Below are 25,000 nucleotides of genomic sequence, written 5' to 3' on the forward strand. Positions count from 1 at the left end.
TTGTTACTTTATTATATATATAAATATATATATATATATATATATATATTTAATATATACTTTTGATATGTTTAAGAAACATTGTTGAAATAACAATGAATAAATAAATAATTCCATATAATTATTTATACATAATAGTGTTTATCATAATATTTTCCTTATAATATATTTTATATTTCTCATATATCCCAATGTTTTAATATGAAAAATATATAACATGCTTCCATCTTATATATATATATACACAATTTACAAAAGAACAATTAACATTAACAAAATATTTTACAAGTACCATTTATATAATAAGATATGTTAAGAAATAAGGCTTGTTTTCTTTTATTTTTTTTCAATATTTATATAAAACATTATTTGGATGTTTTATTATATTTTAATAAATACATTATTATATATTTTCCATTACATAATACAACTTTTTTTTTTTTTTGTTTTTTTTTTGGGCAACGGCGAAAAAAAAGAAAAAAAAAATTCTATAATTATATAATCATTTAAATGTTATTATAAAGATATTATACTATTTATACATATTATGAATAAATAAACATATATATATATATATATATATATATTTTATTTTTATATAATTCTTATTCTCAAATCCTTCTTTTTTTGATTTTTCCTTTTGTTACTTATATTTTTAATAAAAGACAAAAAAATATATAAATTTTTTAAAATCATTAAGGAGAAAAAAATATATATATATAATATGTATATAAATATATATTATGTAAATTTTTTTTTTTTTCTTTTATTTTTATTTAAAGTATAAAAATTAAAAAGAAATAATGATAAAGGAAGAAAAAAATAAAAAAATAAAATAAATGTCATTATATAATGACATATTAATATAATATATATTTATAAATATTATATACATATAATATATAAAATATATATATATTAATAAATATATATAATATTATTATATATATATATATATATATATATTATATTTATTATTATGCATGTTTAAAAAAAAAAAAAAAAACTTTTATTTTTTTTATCCTTTTACCCATTAAAAATTTTGAACATATATATATGTAAAAAAAAAAAAAAAAAAAAAAAAAAAAAAATCAAAATAAAACTAATACTATAAAACCTTTTCATATTTATAATATATATATATTATATATATATAAAGAAACAAAAAGTAAATATACATATAAATAATAATTAATAACTATTATTATATATATATATTTATTTATTTAAATATGTATAAGATTTAATTAATGATTTTATTATATATAATACAAAATAAAAGTTTTAAAGAGAGTTTATAATATAACTATATAATTCAAAATACAGAGTATGAAAAAATGAAGTTCCTTTTCAGTTATCTTTATTATATATTAGTCTATATATATTTTGTTTCTGCTCAGGTATAGAAAAACATAATTATAAACACAAAAATAAAAAAAAAAAAACATAAACAAACAAACAAAATAAACAAACAGAACGACAATCCTCGTATGAGGGATAAATTATATGTATTTGGAAATTAAATGAAAATTGTAATTATATAAAGAAAAATTATCCTTTATCTTATCTTATATGTTTTTTTTTTTTTTAATTTGTAGTCAGGTGTAGTATATGATGAAAATCAAAAAAGTGTTCAGTTTCATATCACCTTATGGTAAAGAATCAAAAAAATAATTATCATACTTTTATAAATATTAACCTTATTATTAAATATATATATATATATATATATATTTATATAATTACATTTTATTTATATCTTTTGGATAATACAATCATTTTGGAGAAAACTGTTTGTTTTGTAAATTCATTTTTTTTTTTTTTATATGAACAGTTCAGAATAAAATAAATATAGCCAAAATGAAAAAAAAAAAAAAAAAAAAAAAAATACCAAATTATTGTAAATATTATGAACATGTTCATAATTTTTTTGTGTTTTTTTTTTGTTTTTTCAAATAGGATTGTAATAACCTTTATAGTAGCATTCCTTTTAGGAACCTATGCAACGTACCGAATTTCAAATGTAAAAATGGAAACATAAAAAAAGAAAAATGATACAAAAATGTTATATATATATATATATATATATATATATGTATATATGTTTATTTTTTATTTTTTACAGACAAAGGATTCATTATTATATTCAAAAATTAACGCATCTAGTAATACTAAATAAAAAAACTATCATTTCAAGTAAAAATCTCAAATTAATTTATTAAAAATTAAAAATTTTTTTTTTTTTTTTTTTTTTGAAAAATTAAAGGCAAATAAATCATATTATACATATATATATTTGTAATACTTATAAATCCTTTTAAAAAGATATTATGTCATTTGAATTTTCCTTATGAGAATAAAAGGGAAAAGAAAAAGGGAGGAAATGATTTAATACACACACATATATATACATGTAATTGTAAATGTATATGGATACTATATATTTCATTTTATAATAAAACATTTTTAAATTATTCCTTTTTATTTTGTATTTAAGTTGTTATATTATTATATTAATTATACAAATATTATGTATATATAAATGTATATATATATATATATATATATATATATATATATATATATGTTTTTTTTTTTTTTTTTTTTGTTATTCTTTTTAAATAATTTTATTTACAAAATAAACTTTTTCTATTTATTTTTTTTAAAATATAAAACATTATAAGTTGAAATTTTTTTTTTTTTTTTTTTTCCCTTCTAATTTCAAGGTTCAAAAGAAAAAGAAATAAAGAACATACTTATATACTTAGTCATTTATGCCATATGAATTAAAAGCATTTATTTTTTTATATGAATATTTAAAATACCATTATAATAAAAATAAACATTTTTATCATGTGGCTTAACTAATGTTATAATTAAAAAAAAAAAGGAGAAAGGATTATAACATAAAAGATAATTTAAAAAACTTATTATCATGATATGACAAATATGAAAAGGTTTCTTAGTTGGTGTACTTGTGTAATAATAGGTACCTAAAAATAATGTAAAATAAAATGTATATAATATATGTTTATATATATATATATATATATATTTATTTATTTGTATTTTATTGGTATGTATAACATTATATGTAAACCTCCTTTTTCCTCTTTTTATTTTATTTTTTTTAAAAAATATAACTAAAATAAAATTGAATAACATATAACATTTTAATTGTTTAGGGACAGCAATACCGTTGGGTCTTTCCACTCTCAGTTTATGGTATTTAAATGTTGACAAAGAAAAAAACGAAATTCATTCTTATAATAATGAATATAGAAGAAAGCAAAGAGAGAACTTATTAAAGGAGAAAAGCTCAAATTAAAAATAGGAACACACATATATATATATATGTATGTTTAATATTTTATATTTGTAATAATTTTTTTTTATATAACTAATTAAGAATTTTAAAAATTCAAATTGTTTATATATCAATAGACATATAACACATAAAATATATGTCTTTTAAGAACTTATGAAATATATATATATATATATATGTGTTATTAAAAAAGGACAAATCTAAAAAAAAGAATATGAAAACTTATTAAATTTTTAATTTAAAAAACAAAAACAAAAAGAAAAAAAATTAAATGAATTATTAAGAAGAATGTTTTTATATAAAAATATGATACATAGAATTACATTTAGATACAATGTAATATGAACATGTGTGGAAGTATAGAAGATGATTGTTAAAATATTATATCCTATATTTTATAAATTTTATTATTTTTTTTTTTATTATTATTATTCATTATTTTCTTTAACTGCATGTGTTATATAGCTTTCATTATGATATTTTTCATTTGGTTTATAATTCAATTCACTAATACTAGAAAAGTTGTTTGGTTTGTTATATACATCTAATAAACCTAATTTATTTATTTTATTTGTATAATTATTTAATAAATTATATTTAGAATAAGAATTTTTAATAGCATTATCTAATTTATTTTTGATATTTTCATCTACAGTAAATTTTTGTAATTTATTATTAGCTTGTTCATTATTTATTTTATTGTCTTTGTTCTCGAATTTGTTATATATATTATGGCTTGGTTTAAAATATGATACGTCTTGATTATAATAATTGTGTTGAGTAGATTTATTATATGATCCATTTAATTGATTATTATTATTATTATTATTATTATTATTATTATTGTTTTTAAAATTATGATTTAAATGATCATTCAAGTGGTTATTCAAATATCTATTTGTATATTTTACTTGTTCATTATTTCCGTTGTCATATATAATTTCATGTGGATATGGCTCCACATTATTTTCTAACTCACTTTCAAATTCGTTATTTATTTGTTCGTTGAGTTCTTTTGTATTATAAGTATTCATATCATGATTCATTTTTTTGATATTATTCATATGGTTAGTATTATTAAAATTATTATTATTATTATGAATAGGATTAGATATATATTTATTATTTATAATATCTTCATTTTGTAACAGTAATTCCTTTTTTAGCTTTTCATTTAATTGTTGATCTACTTTATTTTGTTCTTCTTGTTTTTCATTTTGCATTTGTTTTTTAATTTGTAATAATTTGTTTTGTTGTTGTTGTAAATATTTTTTTTCTTGATCAATTAGTTTTTGTTCTTGTATTTTTTTTTGTTCAAGAAATAATTTTTTTTTTTCAAATTGATTTTTTTCTTCTTGTAATTTTTTAAGTTTGTTCATAATATTTTGTTCTTCTTTTATATTTCTTTCTAAAATTTGTTGATCTTCTTTTTGTTTTTGTTCTAAAAATTTTTCCGTTAGTTTTTGTTTCTTTTCCATAAATTTCTCTTCTTGTATTTTCTTATCTTGTTCCAACATATTATGTTCTTGTATCTTTTTTTGATAGACTAATTTTTTTTTTTCTTCTTGTAATTCTTGTTTTTCTTTATTTAATAAATCTTTTTGGTTTTCTAATTTTCTTTTTTCTTTCTTAATTATTTCATTTTCATCTTCTAATTTCTTTTTATGATCTTCTAATATTTTCTTTACTCTTTCATATTGTTCATTAAAATTTTGTTCATGTCTTTCCTTTGCTTTATTATATTTTTCTTTTTTTATCTTTCTTAAATTATGGTATGCCTCTTCTTTATCAGTTGGATCAAAATCATTAGTTATATTATTATATTTTAGGTCAATTCCAATAAATTTATCATTTAAAATAACATCATTTTGTGTTTCTTTATCTGATTCAATATCATTCTTTGTTACGTCATTTGATAATTCTATATCATTCATATTTTGATCTATGGATTTATATTTTCTCATGTTATATTTTTTATAGTTCACCATATTTTCATCATTTAAATCTTTATCTTTATCTTTATCTTCGTACTTACTCATTTTTTTTTTTTTTATTGTTTTTGCCTTTTCTAACTGTTCATGCATGTTATATACATTTTGCCTGACCTGTTCAGGTAATTTTGGAATTTGTCTTGGATTTATAATAACTTTTGATGAAACAACATCCCACCAATTTTTTTTTCCATTTTTTGTGAATTTATAAGTAGCATTAGAGATTCTTAAGAATATTTTATTTTGATTATTCCTATTTTTGTTATTTTCAAAAGGATTTTTATATAATAAGGAAAGAATATTTTTATCATTATTTGAAAGTTTGATAAGAAAATTTTTGAACCATTCATTTTCTAAAATGGTTTCATCTTCTTTATCGCTGAGTGTATTAAATTGCCAATCCAATCTATCAATATAAAGGACTGGAATAAAATTATATAGAAGTCTGAATTGTGTACACATTTTTTTATAAATATTATCAGGTTTACAATAAAATTCATATGTATTCCATTTTGTATTATCATCAATTTTTTCTGAGTCTGTTCCTTCAATAATAATTTCTTTTCTGATTTTTTTTATTTTTCCAAATGATCCATATATATTCATAATTTCGAAAGAGCCATATTGAGCATTCATAATTTGATTAGGTGATAAAATATTTTGTAGGAAGAAATATGCAAAATAGATAAAGAGAATAAAATAGAAATATTGTGTAGTAAATTTGAAGATGAATCTTTTATTATTTAAATAAAACATAGAAAGAATACACAATGTTAGGAAATGAATAAAGAATAAACTATTATAATATATATTAACAAATCCATGTAGAAATATCTGATTAGAATAAATTAATAAAATTACTGATAATAAAGACAATTGACTTATAATACGTGAAAATATATTTTTTGTATATCCAAATAAAAATATAATATAAGAAAGGAAAAGTACAATATATATATAAAATAAAATAGAAGTAATAGGATATATAGATGTTGTTATAATACAATTAAATATTATAATTAATAAAGAACAAATAATATGTATAAATATTTCTATAGATACATTATAATTCTTTATAATATAGTGTAATCCATTTTGTGAAAATAACCAATAAAATGTATTATATAAATCATTTTTTATACTTTTCAAAATATTTTGTTTTTTATAAAATAAATTTATTTCTTTAGAAGAAGATTTTGATATTAAAGCTCTATATTGTTGATGTTGTTGTTTCTGTTTTGATGGTGATTGATTCTTATGTATTTGTTCTTTTGTAATTTGATAATTTAATGAGCTATTATGACCATTATGATAATTATCATAATTATCTTCATCATATTCATCATATTCATCATATTCACCATACTCTTCATTATCATAATAATAATGTTCCTCATCTCCTTGTTCATAATTATCATCATATGAAGATTGTTCATTATATTTATTAAATTTATTATTTTTTTTTTTTTGTGGGGTGGAGGATTTCCCTACATATTCTTTTTGATATTTTATATTAAAATAAGCATCATATATCTTAACTAAATCATCAGAATTGAAACCAGTAAAATAAAAAATATCAAAACTTTTAAAATATCGTTTACTTTTATTTTTACTAGCCAATTTCTCTTTTACTATATTTATGATTTCATATCTTCTCCATTTAAAAAAAAACAATTTTAATAATATCTTATCATCAAAACAAAACATTAATGGAGCCATAAGTAAAAAGTAAAATAAGTATGAATTCCCAGTAATAAAATTTAAAATACAATAAATAAAAATAAGAGAACCTCCAACTAATCGAAATGATCTAATAGGAAAAAGTATGAGAAAAGAAAATACACATTCTGTTAATATACAAAATATATTATCCATTTTGCTTAATGTAATACATGAATGAAATAAATAAGAAAGAATTGTTGGTAATGGTTGTGTTTCATATAAATAATATTTTCCTAATAATTTCCCCCATAAATCACTATTTCTAAATCGTATTAAGCTAGTACCTATAAGAACTTTAAATACAAAACATCTACAAATATATTTTATTAAACACGTTGATGAAAATCTCTTTTTTAAATGATTTCCACAAAAAGGTACTAAGAAAAAACACAAAAATAATAATTCAAGTATTTCAATTTCATATACATAATTAAACCATATATTCCCTATGCTATATATAGATTGGAGGATAATATAAATGGGTACTAGTGTAATTAAATTGGTGTAATTGAATAGAAGACTCACACAACTGAGCACAATACCTAAATGGGTGAATTAATAAATGAAATAAATATATAAATATATAAATATATATATATATATATATATATATATATATATATATTTGTTTCTTCCTTATATGTCATTTTTTAGTTTAAATTAGTACACGTTCACCATTTTATTATATATATATATATTTTTTTTTTTTTTTTTTTTTTTTTTTTTTTTTTTTTTTTTTTACCTATAATGGCTAGCAGATTAATATTAAAATCGCTAGCTGGTATAAACCAAAAAATGGAGTGGAAATTTTGAAATTTAACCCATATACTTTCATTTTTAAGTTCATCGAACATTTTATCAACATAATTTTTAGCTGGAGTAAGACCATTTTCTCCAATGAGTGCCACATTCTACAAGGAATAGAAATAAACAAATAAAAAAAAAAATATATATATATATATATATATATATGTAATATATATATATTATACATTTTTTTTTATTTTGTGTGTTTTTTTTTTTTTATGTGGGAAGCCTACTTGATTCCATGATACGATAAATGAAAAAATACACGATATCAACAATATTCTAGTATAAATCTGTAAGAATAAAAAGAAAGAAATTTTTTTTTTTTTTTTTTTATTTTTTTTAAATATAAACTATATATTATGTCATCTTTTCAGTTCACTTATATTTTTCTTATAATTTTTTATGTTTTACTATTTGAGAAGACCAAAAAGTATTTTCTAGAGATTTGTTTTTATAAAAGAAAGTATCATATTGTGCATTTTTTTGGAATAACGTTTTAAAGAAATTATTTATACAATTTCTAATTTTACCAATTTTTTTGCTTTTATCTATATCTTTATCATTTAGTAAAATTTTTGTTTCATCTTTTACATCATTTTTATCCATTTTTTTTTTTTCTTTCTTTTTTCTTTTTTTCCCTTTCGGTTCATGTATGTTCTACAAACATATATATATATAAAATATATATATATATATATATATATATATATATATATATTTATGGTTGTATATATTTGTGTTTATATAAATATCTTTATCTTTATCTTTATATTTATATTTATATGTTTATATTCATTTGTGTGTTTTTGTCAAATATTAATATATTTCAAATTATATATCATGTGTTAAAATAAAATACAATTTATCATAACTTGGTACGTTTGTTTCTATTTTTTTCATTTCTACATATATACAAAAATAATATTAACTTTCAACCATCAAATATAAAAAAGAAAAAAATGGAAAAATATAGAACATATTTTTTTTTTTTACCTCTAATTAATAGTTATCATAGAAAAAAAATATAAATATATAAATTTACAACAATGAATAAAATATATTTACAGGTATGTCTATATATGTGAGTACAATTTCTTCACAAAAAAAAAAATGGGAGAATTTTATATTTTAATTCATTTATATGCATATTATATATATATAATAATATATATATATATTTTTTTTATTGTTTTCTATTTTTTCTTTTTTTTTAGAACTATTTCAATTCATTTAGGATGTATGCAAAAATGGTGCATATTAATTGTATATAACAGAAAGAATTTTTTTTTTTTCTTTTTTTTTTTTTTTTGAATAATTTGGTAATTTACTCATATTACATGTTATTAATAGAAAAATTATGAAACCATATTAAAAAAAAAAAAAAAAAAGATATATGAACACCCATATAATTATAAGTTCATATATAACATTTTTTATATTTCATGGAACAGATAAAAATAAAAGTAATAATATAATTATTACCATACCCTTCATATTTCAAAAGATATAAAAATATAATACAACCATAAGACAAAGTAATACATATTGTGTGTATATATTAACATTGAATGAAAGGGGGGGAAGGAGGAAAAAAAAAAAAATCGGTGAATACATAGATAACATCTATATATAGAAAAAAAAAAAAAAAAAAATATTCAAATAGAAAACATTTTGTAACAAATCATGATATATATATCTAATATCTGGTATTATGTTTTCTCCCTTTCTTTTCTTATTTTTTTATAAAATATATTCATAAAACTGTTATAGTTTAAATTTGTTTTAATTATTTATATATGATTAACAAAAATAATATCCATTTCTCCATTATTTAAAAAAAAAAAAAAAAAATTTAGATAACAAGAAATATATCTACATTTTTTTGATGGTTTTAATATATATCCATATATTGTCATATAAGGTATTTTTAAAAAATATATATGACACTTCAAATGAATAAATCTAATAAAGCATATATGAGGACATAATAATTTACAAATAAAAAATATATATATATATTATATAACCTTTGCATTATATGGATAACTTCTTCCCTTTAAATATATAATATATACTTTCTAGTTTTCATTTTTATATTTTCTTAAATTCAGTGGGTATATGTTATATAAATATTTTAATATATATTTTTTTTTGCTCTTCTTAAAAGCTAATGTTCAAAACATTAGCACAGTTTGATAAAATACATAAACAACAATAAGGGAAATATTATATGTATATATATAAATATTTATTTATATATTATATAATATGTGCATAAAAAATTCATGTGCCTTATAATTTTATTAAACACATAATTATTAGTACAATATATTTTTTTTATTATTATTTATATATTCTTAAAATTATGAAATATTATAAATATGAATATATATATATATATAATATATTTTTTTTTTTTTTTGAAAAGAATTTAAAAATAAGAAAATATATATATATATATATTTATATATACCGTTTTATCCATTTAAGCATTTTTATTATTATATATGGATATAATATATATATATAAATATATATATATACAAAAGTGTATGCTTTTTTTAATATATTATAAATACATTAATACTTATCTGGTTCCTTTTTCTTTTTCTTTTTTATTTTTATTTTTATTTTTTATTTTTATTTTTTATTTTTTTATTTTTTTGTATAAATTCCATACTGTACATTTTTAATATGTACATATCGTTCATAATATTTTCAATAATTTTTATTTTTCTTGGTGTAATAGAAAATTTCATAATTAACAAGAGTGTTTTGTATAAGCCGAATTTTTTATTATACTCTGAAAAAAAAAACAAAAAGAAGAATACACCTGAACAAGTAGCAACTAGAGCAAATAAAGACCTGAAGGAGAAGAAAAGAAAAAGACACACAAGTGTAATATTATATATATATATATATATATATATATGTATATATTTATTTATATTAATAAATGTGTATATTTTATTTTATCCTTTTAGAAAATTTTGGAAAGTTTATTAAAAGAGAAGGTTGAGAAAGTTGAAAAAAATTCAGATGAGAATGAATGTTCAAATGTCGATAAAGAAATAAGAGAAGGAAAAAGAGTGCCAAGACTTAGAGTGAGAAATACAAATAATCATATATATGCTTCAATAATTGATGATTATAAAAAATATGTATTATGTTCAACATGTTCAAGAGATGCTACACTTTCTAAAATATTAGGAACATACAGAAGGAAAGCAACAAATCGTATTATAAATAATGGAAGAACTATTAAATCGGCTTGGGAAATTGGTAAAATTATAGGGAAAAAAGCTTTAAATAAAGGAATATTTAAAGTACGCTTTGATCGAGCTAGACATCCATATGCTGGAAAAGTTGAAGCTCTAGCCGAAGGAGCAAGAGCAGTAGGTTTATTATTATAAAAGTCTATAAAAAATAAAAATAAATATATATTATTCGATCAAATAATAGTATTAAAATATGAAAAAATATATATATATATATATTATTTATGTATTTATTTATTATTTTTTTTTTTTTTAACCAAATGGATATAACAAAACATTTACAACTTGTTTTTTTTTTTTTTTTTTTTTAGTAATTAAATAAACTATCTTTAAAAATAAAAATATATACATATATATTTAATAATACGAAAAAAAAAATATATATATATAATATCTAGGAATAACATAAATATTATAGATACAATATAATTACTTTTGTCTTATCATTTCTTCATTTCTTTCTTTATTTTTTTTACCTTACTTGTTCATATATTTTTATATTTTTTTACATAAAAAATTATGAACTGTTCAGGAAAAAAAGAAAAAAAAAAAAAAAGAAAAGAAAAGAAAAAAATAAAAAAGATTTTCATCATTCAAAAAATAAAATATAAAAATTAACACATATATATATATATATATTTATTTATTTATTTATTCATTATACTATAATAATTTACTACTTTTCATTTTTTTTTAATTTTCGTCACTAAAAAAGAATTTTTCTATATCATCCATTTGTTCATCAATTACTTTTTCATGTATGAAATGAGAAGTATTATTAATATTTGTGGATTGATTATTTGAATTATTACAAAATGTTTGATGTTTATTTTTATTTTCATCATCATTTGTGTCTCCATTTATTTTTTCATTTATTTTTTCATTTATTTTTTCATTTGTTTCTTCATTTTCATTTTCATTTTCATTTTCATCTTCAGATTCTTCATCTTCACCTTGAATTTTTGTGCCTTTATTAAATAGCCTAGATTTTTCTGAATAATTTTTATTTGTTTGGTGACTAGTATGAAAATTTTGTTCTTTATAAAAATCATCCATATTTGTAAAAATACGTTCATTGATGAATTTATTATATGTGTTATTTCTTTGTATATCTTTTGAAGAGATGCTAGTAATATTTTCTTTTTTTTCATTTTTATTAATGTGTTCAATTTTTGGTAGGTCATCATATGCAAAGTCAGGTAATTCTACATATGATGAAATTTTTTTATTTAATATATTAGATACAGTATTTAGTTGAAATAAAAATGAATTTTTTTTATAGTCAAAATGATTTGAATTATTTTCTTTACATGATGAATTTTTTAAGTCATCATATTTTTCATTTATTTTATCAGAATTTGTTTTTATGATATTATCATCCACTTTTATATTATGATCACTTGATTTTGTTTCATAACTATGCACGTTTGGGCTGCAATTCTTTTCATTTTCTTGTAAACATTTTGAAGAAATAATATTGTCATCATTTGTAAAAAAACATTTTAAGTAATACAAAGGAAGAGAATAAATATCTAGATGCTCATTAAAAAAATTTCGTTGTAATATATTTAAAGAAATATTTTTTTCAACACTTAATTCTTTTAATCTTAAGAAGATATTAATATAAGTCTTACTGGTATCTTGAACATTAAAATGTTGATCTTCCAGTGCTATCATAAAGGTTTGTTTACATAATTTTTCATAATTTTCAAAATGTTTTTTTAATAAGGAAAGGTGTTGTTTATTAAATTTTTCGTTTCTAAAAAATGAGTTGCTTAATGTATGATCATAAATATAATTATTAATATTATTAATATTATTATTATTGTTGTTGTTGTTGGTGGTGGTGTTGATAGGATCTATTTTATTATTTTCCTGACCATTATTTATTTGATCCTTTATGACATCATCATTTTGACATTCATATTTTTTGACATCATCATTTTTGTCACATTCGAAATGTTTTCCTTCTAAACTTTCTGTGGATGTTTCCATTTGATCTTCAGCTTGATTGATATGTATTTTTTTATTTAAACTAATATCACTAGTAGTAGATATATAACTATGTGTGATATTATTTGTTTGATTGTCAACATTTTCATTTGATTGTATCATGAGAGAAGCATACTGATATATCCATACTTTGAAGACAAAATGAATTATATGTATTTTCATAATTTTTGTTGACGTATTAAAAAATTTTAGTAATATGCGAGATATATCATATAATAATAAAGGATCAATATATTTTTGATAATTCGAAAGAGTGCAAAGAATTGATATTTTGACTTCTTCTAATTGAATAGATAAAAATATTTTACACAAAAAAAAAAGAATTTGAACAATTTGATTGTGATGACTTTGTCTTAATAACTTTCTTAAGGATAATATAGATTGATAAGAATATAATTTAATATTTGAATTTAACATAAATATAATATGTTGCATAACGTTTGATAAACATATAGAATTTGTTAGAGCTATAGATGTTATATATGAAAATAGTTTTTTAATAATATCTTCAGATATATTAGGAATATATAAAAGATATAAAAACTCATCTAATATAATAATTTTATTATAATCATTTTGTAATTCATATAATAGATCTATTTTTATCGATTTTATAATATTATTATCTTCAGGTTTGATATAAAAAAAAGATAAATATTTTATAAAATAATCTTTTAAATATATAATAATATGTTTTACACTTTTTAAAAATATTTCATACATATCTTCATTTTTTTCTATAGTACATCTAAATAAAGTATTAATTATAGAATCTATTATATATTCTTTATACATAAATTTTGTTAAATGATATAAAGAAGAAATACACATTAAAATAACACTATAACTATTAGATGATAATAATATTATTAATTTATCTATAAATATTTCTATATCTATATCATATGAAGAAAAATCGTCTTCATCAATATTATGAAGATAACAACTTGATTTATTTATAAAGCTACCATTAGAGTATATATAATTATTTTCTTTTCTTATTTTATTTTTTAAATTTATTTTTTTATTATTAAGTGGGTCTTTATAAAACATTTTGCAGTATCGTAATAAAAGATCCATGAGATATATTTGATGGAATGGATGAAACAATAATAAATAAGAACATAGTTTGTAATAGTATGGATGTAGACATGCTAATGAATTATATATTTCATTTTTTTCTTTATATCTTGAAGGATCTTTTGAATATTCTGAAGGTTTAAGGTTCACATATATATTAGGCATCTCTCCATTTTTTATTGAATCAACATGATTATTATTAATATGGACATTTTTATCTCTAATATTATTATTATTATTATTTTTTTTTTCATTTTTAATTCCATTATTATTCTCATCAGTATACATTAAAATATATTCATCCGTTTGCGTTTTTGATTCTCTTTTTTCTAACATGTTATCATTTTGTTCAATAAATTTGTCTCTTTGTCTTTCCATCGAATTACCGTCACAAAAATGTTCATATGATGAGAGATAAGATAAATCATAAGAGACTGAATTGTTTTTATCTAGATAATTCAATTCATTTGAAGGTAGACATTTATAAATGTTTGGTTTAAAATTATTAGAATCTTGAACATTGAAATGATAGCAATAATTATCATCACCATCACCATCATCATCATTATTTTTATTATTATTATTAATTTTTATTTTATTTTTATTGTTGTGGTTTGTTTGATTATATATACACAAACAATTAAATGACATGACTGCTGATGAGAGCACTATAACATCTTGATCATTTAATAGATCTAAAAGTATATTTCTTAAAAACAGAAATTGATCTTTATCAATATTATATATAGAAGGTATAACATCTGCACATGATTTTCTAACATATGGTGATTTATCTTTAGATAGTTTTTTTAAAGAATTAATTATTATATTGATCATATCTATAGATTTTATAGATGCCATAGCTTTTAATGCTGATGCTCTTATTTGATAGTTATTATTATTTAAATCATTTTTAAAAGAATTTATAGTTAAAATAGTTAAATCTTCATTTCCTTCTGCATATAATATTAAATAATTATATATTAATTTTTTAAGTGTTAAATTATTAATAGATATATTTTTTAATACATCAAAAAATAAATTAGATACATCAATTTTTAAAATATGAGCAATCAGGATATGTTTCATTGTTTCTATCTTTTTATATATATTAGTACATTCTAAATTCATAATTATTTCATTCTCATCATATTTATTCTTATCAAAATATATTCCATCATTCAATTTTATGTGAGATATTATGTCTTTCACATTTGAGGCTGCTTTCTCAAGAAGGGGAATTTTAATGTTAATCTTTAAAGAATCCATCTTATTAAACAAATAAATGAAATATATATATATGTAAATATATATGTAAATATATATGACAATTAATTCATTTTACAAATAAATAAATATTATATATACATAATAAGGATTTGTTTTTTTCTTATTTGTTTTATTTATTTATTTATTGATTTTTTTAGAGAACGAGCTGGATTGATAAAATATTAACCTATATATTACATTATATATAAATAAAATAAAAAATTAAAATAAAAATAAAAAGGAATAAGAACATTGTTGTAAATATATATATATATAATATAATATAATATAAAATATTATATATATATATTTTTTTTTTTTTATATTAATTGTTCATTTTTTTTAATGTTTGATAAATTAGTTTAATTAATATTTATTAAGCCTTTAAATAATATATACAAATATAAACCTTAACATATATATAATATATATATATATATATTTATTTATTTATATTTTTTTTTTTTTATAATATTACAAACAGAATGTCATAATAATTATATGTTACATTATAAGAAGATTTGATTTATTTATAATAAAATAAAAAGCAGACTAAAAAAAAATATATATATTATATATATATATATATTTGTTATTCTCAAAAGAACAATAAAATTGTAAGAAATAATAAAAAGGCAAAATACATATTATTATAAATACAGTTATATCCAATTAATGTGTTTTTTTTTTTTTTTTTTATGTAAATTTAAAATAACTTCTGATGTATTTTAAAGAATAAATAGGATTACATCATAACGACATATGTATGTGACTACACAGGATGGTGAACACATATAAATAAATAAATATATATATATATATATTTTTTTTTTTATTTTCTCTTTATGTTCTATTCTTATATATTCTTAATGGTGTTTATTAATACAATCAACTGTATATAAATGATGGTGGTAAAAAAAAAGAACATAAAAAAAAGAAATATATTCTTTCTTTTTTTTTTAAATGATATAAAACAAAAAAATTCACACATATATAAATATATATATAAATATATTTATATATTTATTTTTATTTGTTATTTTTTCTTTTCTTTTTATGTTTAAAATTTGGCCTTTCTTATCAACATATTCATAAAATTCACATTGAGAAAATCTCTTTTTTTTTCCCTTTTATATTTTATATAATTTTTTGAACCCTTAAATATTTTACCACATGACTATTTTTTTTTTTTTTTTTTTTTTTTTTTGTGTTCTTTTTTGTCCGTTCAAAATAATATCGACAAATAAAAATGTGTAGAAATATATAAAATTAAATAAATAAATATAAATATATATATATATATATATATATATATTATATTTATATATTATTATTTTTTGTTTGCTAAAAATTATATGTGCGTGTTTATTTATTTTTGTTCCTTAAAATTTATATTATACCTATGTTCCCTTTTTTTTTTTTTTTTTTTTTTTTTTTTTTTTTTTTTTTGTGTGTAACTAATATATATATATATATATAATATATTATATTAGTACCTATATTAAAAAAAAAAAAAACAAATAAAACCTATAACAAATATATTATATATATAATATATATGTTTATATTTTATATATTTGTAAATATAGAAAAAAACATTTGAAAATTCTTGTTCTTTTGTATATTAAAATATATATATATATATATAATATATATATTTATTTATTTATTTATATGTTGATTTAATTTTTTAATTTCTATTTTTATAAGTATAAATGATTACATCAAGTATTATTGAATCATTTACTGTTCATTTCTTCTTACCATTTTTAAATTTTGTTACATTTTTTCTGTTCTTTTTGTTTTTTAAAATGGAAGACCTGTTTTTTATAACTTCCAAAAAAAAAAAACTTGTGCCAGAAGAATTTATAGAAACAACAGAAAATGAAAAGGACAACCAAAAAGGTAAAAATAAAAAAAATAAAAAAATAAAATATATATATATATATATATAATATATATTATCATTGAAAAAATAAAAATAATATTACATATATATATTATACATATATTTTATTTTATATGAATGCACATTCCGCATATATAAAAATAAAGATGAATAATTAGTTGTAATATGATAACATATAATAATAATATATTAACATGTAAATTACACATATATATATATATATATATATATATTTTTATATTTATTTATTCTTTTTAATGATTTATATAATGAATAAATAATCTTTATATATATTTTTATTTTTATATTTATCATATATATATGTCTTTATTATTTTAAATTAATATATAATATTATGTATTTATTTATTTATTATTTTTATTTTGCACATATATAATTATATATTTTATATATATTTTATATATTTTATATATATTTTATATATATTTTAAATATTTTATATATTTTCAGATGAATATTTTTTTACAGTGTCAAAAAATAAATTAATAAAGAACAAAAATAATCTTTCAAGTATTGAAACGTTTTCTTCATATATGTCACATACAAAACGTTGCGCTTTAAATACTATAGAAAATGAAGAGAAGGAGAAACTATTTTCTAGTCATATAAACAATGTTGCTGATACTTATAAAAAAACAAATACAGAGACTCCATGTTCTGATAAGATTACCGTTTTAATAAATAAAGAGAAAAGTAATAATAATAAAAATATTCACAGTAATAATAATATATATTATAATGATAATAATATTCTTTATAATAATGATAGCCTGTTAAAAAATAATGAGTTGAAGGAACCACTGAAAATTCATCAACCATTATCTACACCCATACATAATGAAAAGAAAAATTTAATTTACTCAAATAATATTTTTTACAAATATTATATGAATAATTATCAAGAAGAGAAAAATGTCGTTCATACAAATAATAATTATAATCTTCATAGTGACAATAATAATTATGCAAATGAATCTATTTCAAACAATAATACACACATTATTAGTATCAATAATATGAATAATATCAATAATAATAGCAATAATGTCAGTGTAAGTATGGCTAAGAATGTTTTACGTGCATGGTATTGTGATCATGATAATCCAAATGAAATAATAGATTCAAAGAATTCTAATATAGAATCTATAAAAACACAAAATGTTTATGAAACTAATAATAATGACATGAATCCGTTTTTTAATTCAACCATGGATTTTAAAAGCAATAAATTTATTGATAATAAAACTGATAAATGTGGAGATAATACAAGTGATAATAAAAGTAATATTAACAATGAAGAATATTTTCAAAATTTTATAACAAACAAAAATAATAATTTAAGAGATACAATAATTTCTGATGAAAATAATAAAATGATTATAATTAAAAAAGTAGATGACGAAAGAAATATGCAAGATGATAATTTTAGCTATTTACATGATATATTAGAAAAAACGTATAAAGAATATGTAAATTGTGATGGTTCAGAATATATATATATATATGATATTTGTGTGAGAAAGGATAGGATTAACAACAACAATGATAATAATGATAATATTGATAATAATAATATTGATAATAATAATAATAATAATATTGATAATATTGATAATAATAATAATATTGATAATATTTATGATGACAATTATTATGATGATGAGAATAATATTACAAGCGATACCCATATTAATAATAACATTCATAATAACAATATAAATCATAGTGAAAACAAAATTATTATTGACAATGCTCATAAAAATGAATATAATATTTTTAATAATATCTCTATGAAAATTAATAAAATAAAAGGATTTTTTATTTCTACAAACAAATTAACTGAAGACCAAAGTAATATATCAACAGATATATTACAAATGACTAAACAAATAAAAAATGATATGAACAATAAAGAGATGATATTATATAATGATAATTATATGGAAGAAGAAAAACTAAATATACATAATATAAATGAAACAAATATTCAAAATAATAAAAAAGAAATAATAAAACATAATGATATACAATTTGAAGATAAAAAAGAAATAATCAAATGTGTTGATAAAACAAGTTTTATAGATAAATTGAATTATATATTTTTTACATCTATAAATAATAATAATAATACAAATAATGATACTACAAATGACAACAATAATAATTATGATAATAAAAATAATCAAAATAATTATAACAATCACAATAATTACAATAATAACAATAATTACAATAATTACAATTCATATAATTTTCATATCAAAGAAGTATCACAGGATTATCATTTTGAAGACATTAAATTTGACAACTTACACAATAATATGAATCATAATATTAATAGAAGAATATATGAAACAGATATTTATGATATCCATATTATTAAAAAAGGTTATAATTATATTTATATAAAAGATGGTGAATGGAAACATTTTTTCTGTGTTTTATTTTATTTACAAAATAATATAGGACTTAAAAATGATATTATATGTAAACATTATTGTAAGATATATGATAGAGGAGATTATATTTTAAAAAAAATAAATGATAATAACTCTTCAGATATATGTACTAATTATTTTCTATCCTTTTTTGAAGATATTTATTTTAATAAACATCAACTTAATAATTTAGAACTAGCTATACTTATTAAAAAAAAATCATATGAATTTATATTTGAAATAACAAAATATAAAACTGCACACATTATACATAATTTTCATTATATATATATTGATCAAGATAAAAAAACTAATAATTGTCTTAATATATTTGATGTAGATAATAATTCATATTATATCATACCATTCATTTTTAAAACAACACAAACATATCATAATAAACAAAACATATATGATGAAGAAAAACAAAACAATGAACATTTAATTAATCATATAAATTTTAGTTGTGATATATTAAAACATTGGAATGAATCTATATATTTTATAACCAAAAAAATGGAAGCCACTAGTCATGCAAACCTTACAAATCTAAAACAAAATCAAAACAAAATACGTTATGTTAATAGAAAATTGAATCAATGGATACACGTATTTAAGCAGGAAAGAAATATAAAACACCTCTAAAAGAAAAAATAAATAAATATATATATATATATATATATATATACAGAGATAATGTTTTATATATTTTATATATTTTATATATTTTATATATTTTATAAATTTTACTTCATTTTTCATTTTTGTTAACAAAAAAGACCACTCATCTTAATATGACAGCTTTTTTATATAAATATAAATTTATTTTTAATCTTTTATATGATTTAATAGTATTATTTGTTATAAATATATATATATATATATATATATATATATATATATATATATATTCTGAGACACCATAAATGTAGTTACAAAAAATTAAATAAATAAATATATAATATATATGTGGCCCTTATTATTCACCTTTTATTCTCCCTAATACATTCATTGTTTTGTAATTTATAATTTTATATATTTCACTTTTTTTTATTTATTAACTCTATTAATTATATTGTTTCATTTTGTTTTATTATTATTATTTTATTTTATTTATTTATTTATTTTTTTTTTTTTTTTGTTGTCACACCTCTTTATAAAAAAAAAAAAAAAAATACAATCATCATTAATACCTCTCTTATAATTTTTATTATAAATATAAAACATTTCTTTACATTATTATTAAATTTTTAATTAAGACAAAATTATATATATTCTTATATAAATATAAAAATGGTATTTCACAAGTTTTATATTTAATTGATTCAAATATATATTATATATATGTATGAAACAACAAAATAGCTAGCTACAAAAATATTATGAACAGCCAAAAAAGAAAAAAAAAAAAAAAAAAAAAAAAAAAAAAATTAAAATAAATAAATAGGAAAGAAAAAAAATACAATGAAATAAAACAAAATATACATAGATATAAAACATTTTGTATATTATATATAAATATAATATCTACATAATTTAATATTTATTTATTATTATTTTTTATTTATTTATTTATTTATTTATTATTTTTTTATATTATGACCTACTCAGGTTAAGATGCATCAAATTGCTTAAATTGATCAAATATTACCTTACTTGTTAATAAATTTGTACCACCCAAATATATATCCAAGTCCAATTCGTTTGACATTTCATATATTTGTTTTATTTCCGGATATGTAATACCTCCAATAATGAAAATAAGAATTTTTCTTTTTTTGTCTTTTTTTGTTTGATTTTTGTTTTCTGTTTTAAAATCCCATATGGTACCTCTTGAAACATTTTGTTTATTTTCATGGGGTGTATGTCCTGTCTTTATATCTTGTTGATGTGCATGATCAACATGAGGGAAATAATTTTTATCTAGTGTGTCGTTAAATAAATCTATTATTATATCTTTAATGATTGGTTCATGTCTACTTAATTCATATTTTGAATTTTTGGCTACATTTTTATAATGCTTAATTTTTTTTTTGTTACTGTTTTCTAGTACATGATGTATTTTATTTGATGATAATTGTATTGGTTCTTCTGAAGCAAGATAATATCCTGAATTATGTAAATTTAGTTTTAAGAATTGATCAATAATTTTTTTCATAGATAAATTCAGTTGAGCCGATTCGATGATTTTCATTTTATCATTATCATTAATATTTATATAATTCATAAAATATAATAAAAGAAGACGAGTTTTTTCTTCTTGATCATAATCATCACTTGTAATGATAGTATTAACACTTGTCAAATTTTTTTGATGATTTAATTCCTTTCCATATTTATCAACATTACAACATATATCTTGTTCAACTAAGCCAATATCAACAATATTTTTATCTTGTAATAATTTAAAACAATTATTACATAAATAATAATGCAACCAATATTGTTCAATTAATGTTTCATATTGTGGTAAAGATCTTAATGCATCTAGAGCTTCAGTTGGATTTAAAACATTTTTTTTTTGAATTTTGACTACAGCATTTTTTTCTGTAAATGCTGATATTTCATTTTTTATAATTTCATTTACATCTTGAATATGATAATGTCTATAACTAGACCATAAATGATCTTCTTCTGAAAGGAGTGCTTCTTTTTCTTCTTTTTTTTGATCATTATTTGTTATTTCGAAAATAACAGTATGTGCGTCAGTTTTTTTTTTTTTTTTCTTTTTTTCCATGTCTATATTTTTATCATCATAATAATTATTATCATTACATTTATTGTTATATTTATCTTCATATGGTTCTTCATTTATTTTGGTCGGATCAAAATTCGTTTCATATATTGTATTAACATTTAATAGATCATAGCAAAGACTTTGATATGAATAATCATGTATGAACAAAATACTGGTATCAATTGATCTATCCAATATTAAAAGAGTATCATCATTTATATTATTATTATATGGATATTTATCATTGCAATCATCTGATTGGTTATCACTACTTGTATATGTATTATTATTTGTATATGTATTTTTATTTGTATATGTATTTTTATTTGTATATGTATTATTATTTGTATATGTATTATTATTTGTATATGTATTTTTATTTGTATATGTATTTTTATTTGTATATGTATTTTTATTATTATTTTCATTTGTGGTTTTATTTTTATCATTATATATGGTGTGCAAATTTTTTATTGAATTATAAAAAATGTGTGAAAATGACCTGCACAATTCAGAATTTTGATACCGAATTGATGGATATATTTTTAAACATGAACAGACTGATAATAACATAGAACTAATGTGTGATAATATATCATTATTTATTGAAAGAAAATAATTATATAGATTAATAGAATTTTGGAAATAAAAAATACGACTTTCATAAGCAAGAAAATTTAAATTAATACATGCACAACTTTTAATTCTTTTTAAAATAAAATTATTGGTAGCAATTAAATCAAGAATTTTATTATCTTTTGAAATATTTGATGTAAATAAAATATGTATATTTTTATATTTAGCATGTTTTTCATCTTTAAAATCTTTAATCATCATATGAACACTTTGTATTTCTGAACTAAGAAAATATATACAATCAAAATCTTCTAAATTATTTCTTTCAGAATCAATTAATTCAATTAATGAGACTCCTCGTTCTAATAATTGTTCATTCTTACACAATAAAGATAATATCCTATATGAATTATGATCTACTATCATAATTACATATCTACTTTTTTCTGTTATTTTATTTATCACGTTAAAAATTCTTTCTTGACAAACTTCTTTTAATGACATTGTAAATAAACATTTTACATATAATAAATAAAAATATAAATAAATATAAACATAAATATAAACATAAATATAAATAAATATATATATATATATATATATATATATATATATGTATATATTATTGTGACAATTTAAATCGAATTATCCTTTTCAAAAAAAAAAAATATACATATATATATATTATATATATATATGATTTAAAAAAAACACAAAAAAAAAAAAAAAAATTTTGAAATTATTAAACTTTAATTTTATTTATATATACATATATATTTATTTTTTTTTAATTTAATGATTAAATTATTTTGTAAAAAAATTAAAAAATAAAAAAAATTATAAATAATATATATATTATATACATATATTTTATTATAACAATTATTTGTGCTTTAATATGATGGAGATATATAATTCATTGTCATAAAAAAAAAAAAAAAAAAAAAAAATAAAGAGTGGAAAATAAAAAAATATAAAATATATATAATATATATGTGTAAAAGTAAATACATTATATATATATATATATATATAATATATATATTTTATTCGTTGAAAATTTTAATTATATATGAATTCATAATTTTTATTAAATACACATAAATGTATATATATATATATATATGATATAGATTTTTATTTATTTTTTTATTTTTTATTTTTTATTTTTTTATTTTTTATTTTTTTTCATTTTATGTATGAGAGTTATAATATGATAAAAAAATTTTTGCATATTCATAAAAGAAATATAGTAGGATCATTTTGTGTTCTTACATAAAATATAAAAGATAGAAATATAATAAGTAATAATATAATATTTATGCTATTTTAATATTCAAAATAGTATTATATATATCTCATTTTTTTATCAACATGAAATCATATCATACATATTAAAAAAGTTATGATTGTATTATTATGTTATTGTGATTTCCATATCTTTAAATATGTTTTTCACATTTTTATACTTTTAAGACTTAAAATATATATATATATATATATATATTATATATTATATATATGCTATCCAATTTTGAAAGAACTTATTTTAAGAATAAAAAAGATAGAAAAATTATAAGAAAAAAATAATTATATATATTATATATATATTATATATATATTATAATATATTTACATATATTCATTTTTGTTGTTCTTTGAAGGGATGTGCCTTATATATATAATATTTTTCATCATAAGACATTTTATAAATCTCAAACTGTATTCAAAAGAAATAATAAAATGAAGATACATATATATTATATATATATATAATATATTTAATTATATAATTGATTATTATATATTCCTTACTTTTTTATATTTT

The 25,000-nt window shown here is 17.4% G+C and overlaps 7 protein-coding genes across 7 annotated transcripts; 4 read left to right on the forward strand and 3 right to left on the reverse strand.

Moving 5' to 3' along the window:
* Positions 1-1,337: 1,337 nt before the first annotated feature.
* Positions 1,338-2,179, forward strand: PADL01_0611400 (conserved Plasmodium protein, unknown function; the record flags this gene model as incomplete). The annotated part of the gene is made up of 4 exons (XM_028680842.1): positions 1,338-1,400; positions 1,599-1,654; positions 1,960-2,023; positions 2,126-2,179. The coding sequence occupies 4 exons, from the start codon at positions 1,338-1,340 to the stop codon at positions 2,177-2,179; spliced, it is 237 nt and encodes a 78-aa protein (XP_028537279.1).
* A 770-nt stretch (positions 2,180-2,949) lies between these two features.
* PADL01_0611500 (conserved Plasmodium protein, unknown function) lies at positions 2,950-3,328 on the forward strand (the record flags this gene model as incomplete). Its single annotated transcript, XM_028680843.1, has 2 exons — positions 2,950-2,989; positions 3,186-3,328. The coding sequence occupies 2 exons, from the start codon at positions 2,950-2,952 to the stop codon at positions 3,326-3,328; spliced, it is 183 nt and encodes a 60-aa protein (XP_028537280.1).
* Positions 3,329-3,756: 428 nt separating this feature from the next.
* On the reverse strand, positions 3,757-8,457 carry PADL01_0611600 (rhoptry protein ROP14; the record flags this gene model as incomplete). Its single annotated transcript, XM_028680844.1, has 4 exons — positions 3,757-7,583; positions 7,784-7,952; positions 8,082-8,141; positions 8,263-8,457. 4 exons carry the CDS (start codon positions 8,455-8,457, stop codon positions 3,757-3,759), a joined length of 4,251 nt encoding a protein of 1,416 aa, XP_028537281.1.
* A 2,088-nt stretch (positions 8,458-10,545) lies between these two features.
* On the forward strand, positions 10,546-11,264 carry PADL01_0611700 (apicoplast ribosomal protein L18 precursor, putative; the record flags this gene model as incomplete). Its single annotated transcript, XM_028680845.1, has 2 exons — positions 10,546-10,749; positions 10,836-11,264. The coding sequence occupies 2 exons, from the start codon at positions 10,546-10,548 to the stop codon at positions 11,262-11,264; spliced, it is 633 nt and encodes a 210-aa protein (XP_028537282.1).
* Positions 11,265-11,822: 558 nt separating this feature from the next.
* Positions 11,823-15,491, reverse strand: PADL01_0611800 (AP-3 complex subunit beta, putative; the record flags this gene model as incomplete). Its single annotated transcript, XM_028680846.1, has 1 exon — positions 11,823-15,491. One exon carries the CDS (start codon positions 15,489-15,491, stop codon positions 11,823-11,825), a length of 3,669 nt encoding a protein of 1,222 aa, XP_028537283.1.
* Positions 15,492-17,206: 1,715 nt separating this feature from the next.
* Positions 17,207-20,504, forward strand: PADL01_0611900 (conserved Plasmodium protein, unknown function; the record flags this gene model as incomplete). The annotated part of the gene is made up of 2 exons (XM_028680847.1): positions 17,207-17,396; positions 17,872-20,504. 2 exons carry the CDS (start codon positions 17,207-17,209, stop codon positions 20,502-20,504), a joined length of 2,823 nt encoding a protein of 940 aa, XP_028537284.1.
* Positions 20,505-21,471: 967 nt separating this feature from the next.
* On the reverse strand, positions 21,472-23,676 carry PADL01_0612000 (syntaxin binding protein, putative; the record flags this gene model as incomplete). Its single annotated transcript, XM_028680849.1, has 1 exon — positions 21,472-23,676. The coding sequence occupies one exon, from the start codon at positions 23,674-23,676 to the stop codon at positions 21,472-21,474; it is 2,205 nt and encodes a 734-aa protein (XP_028537285.1).
* Between the last annotated feature and the right edge of the window lie 1,324 nt (positions 23,677-25,000).

This window comes from Plasmodium sp. gorilla clade G2, assembly GCF_900097015.1.
Source record: "Plasmodium sp. gorilla clade G2 genome assembly, chromosome: 6".
NCBI classification, from domain to species: Eukaryota; Apicomplexa; class Aconoidasida; order Haemosporida; family Plasmodiidae; genus Plasmodium; species Plasmodium adleri (nom. inval.).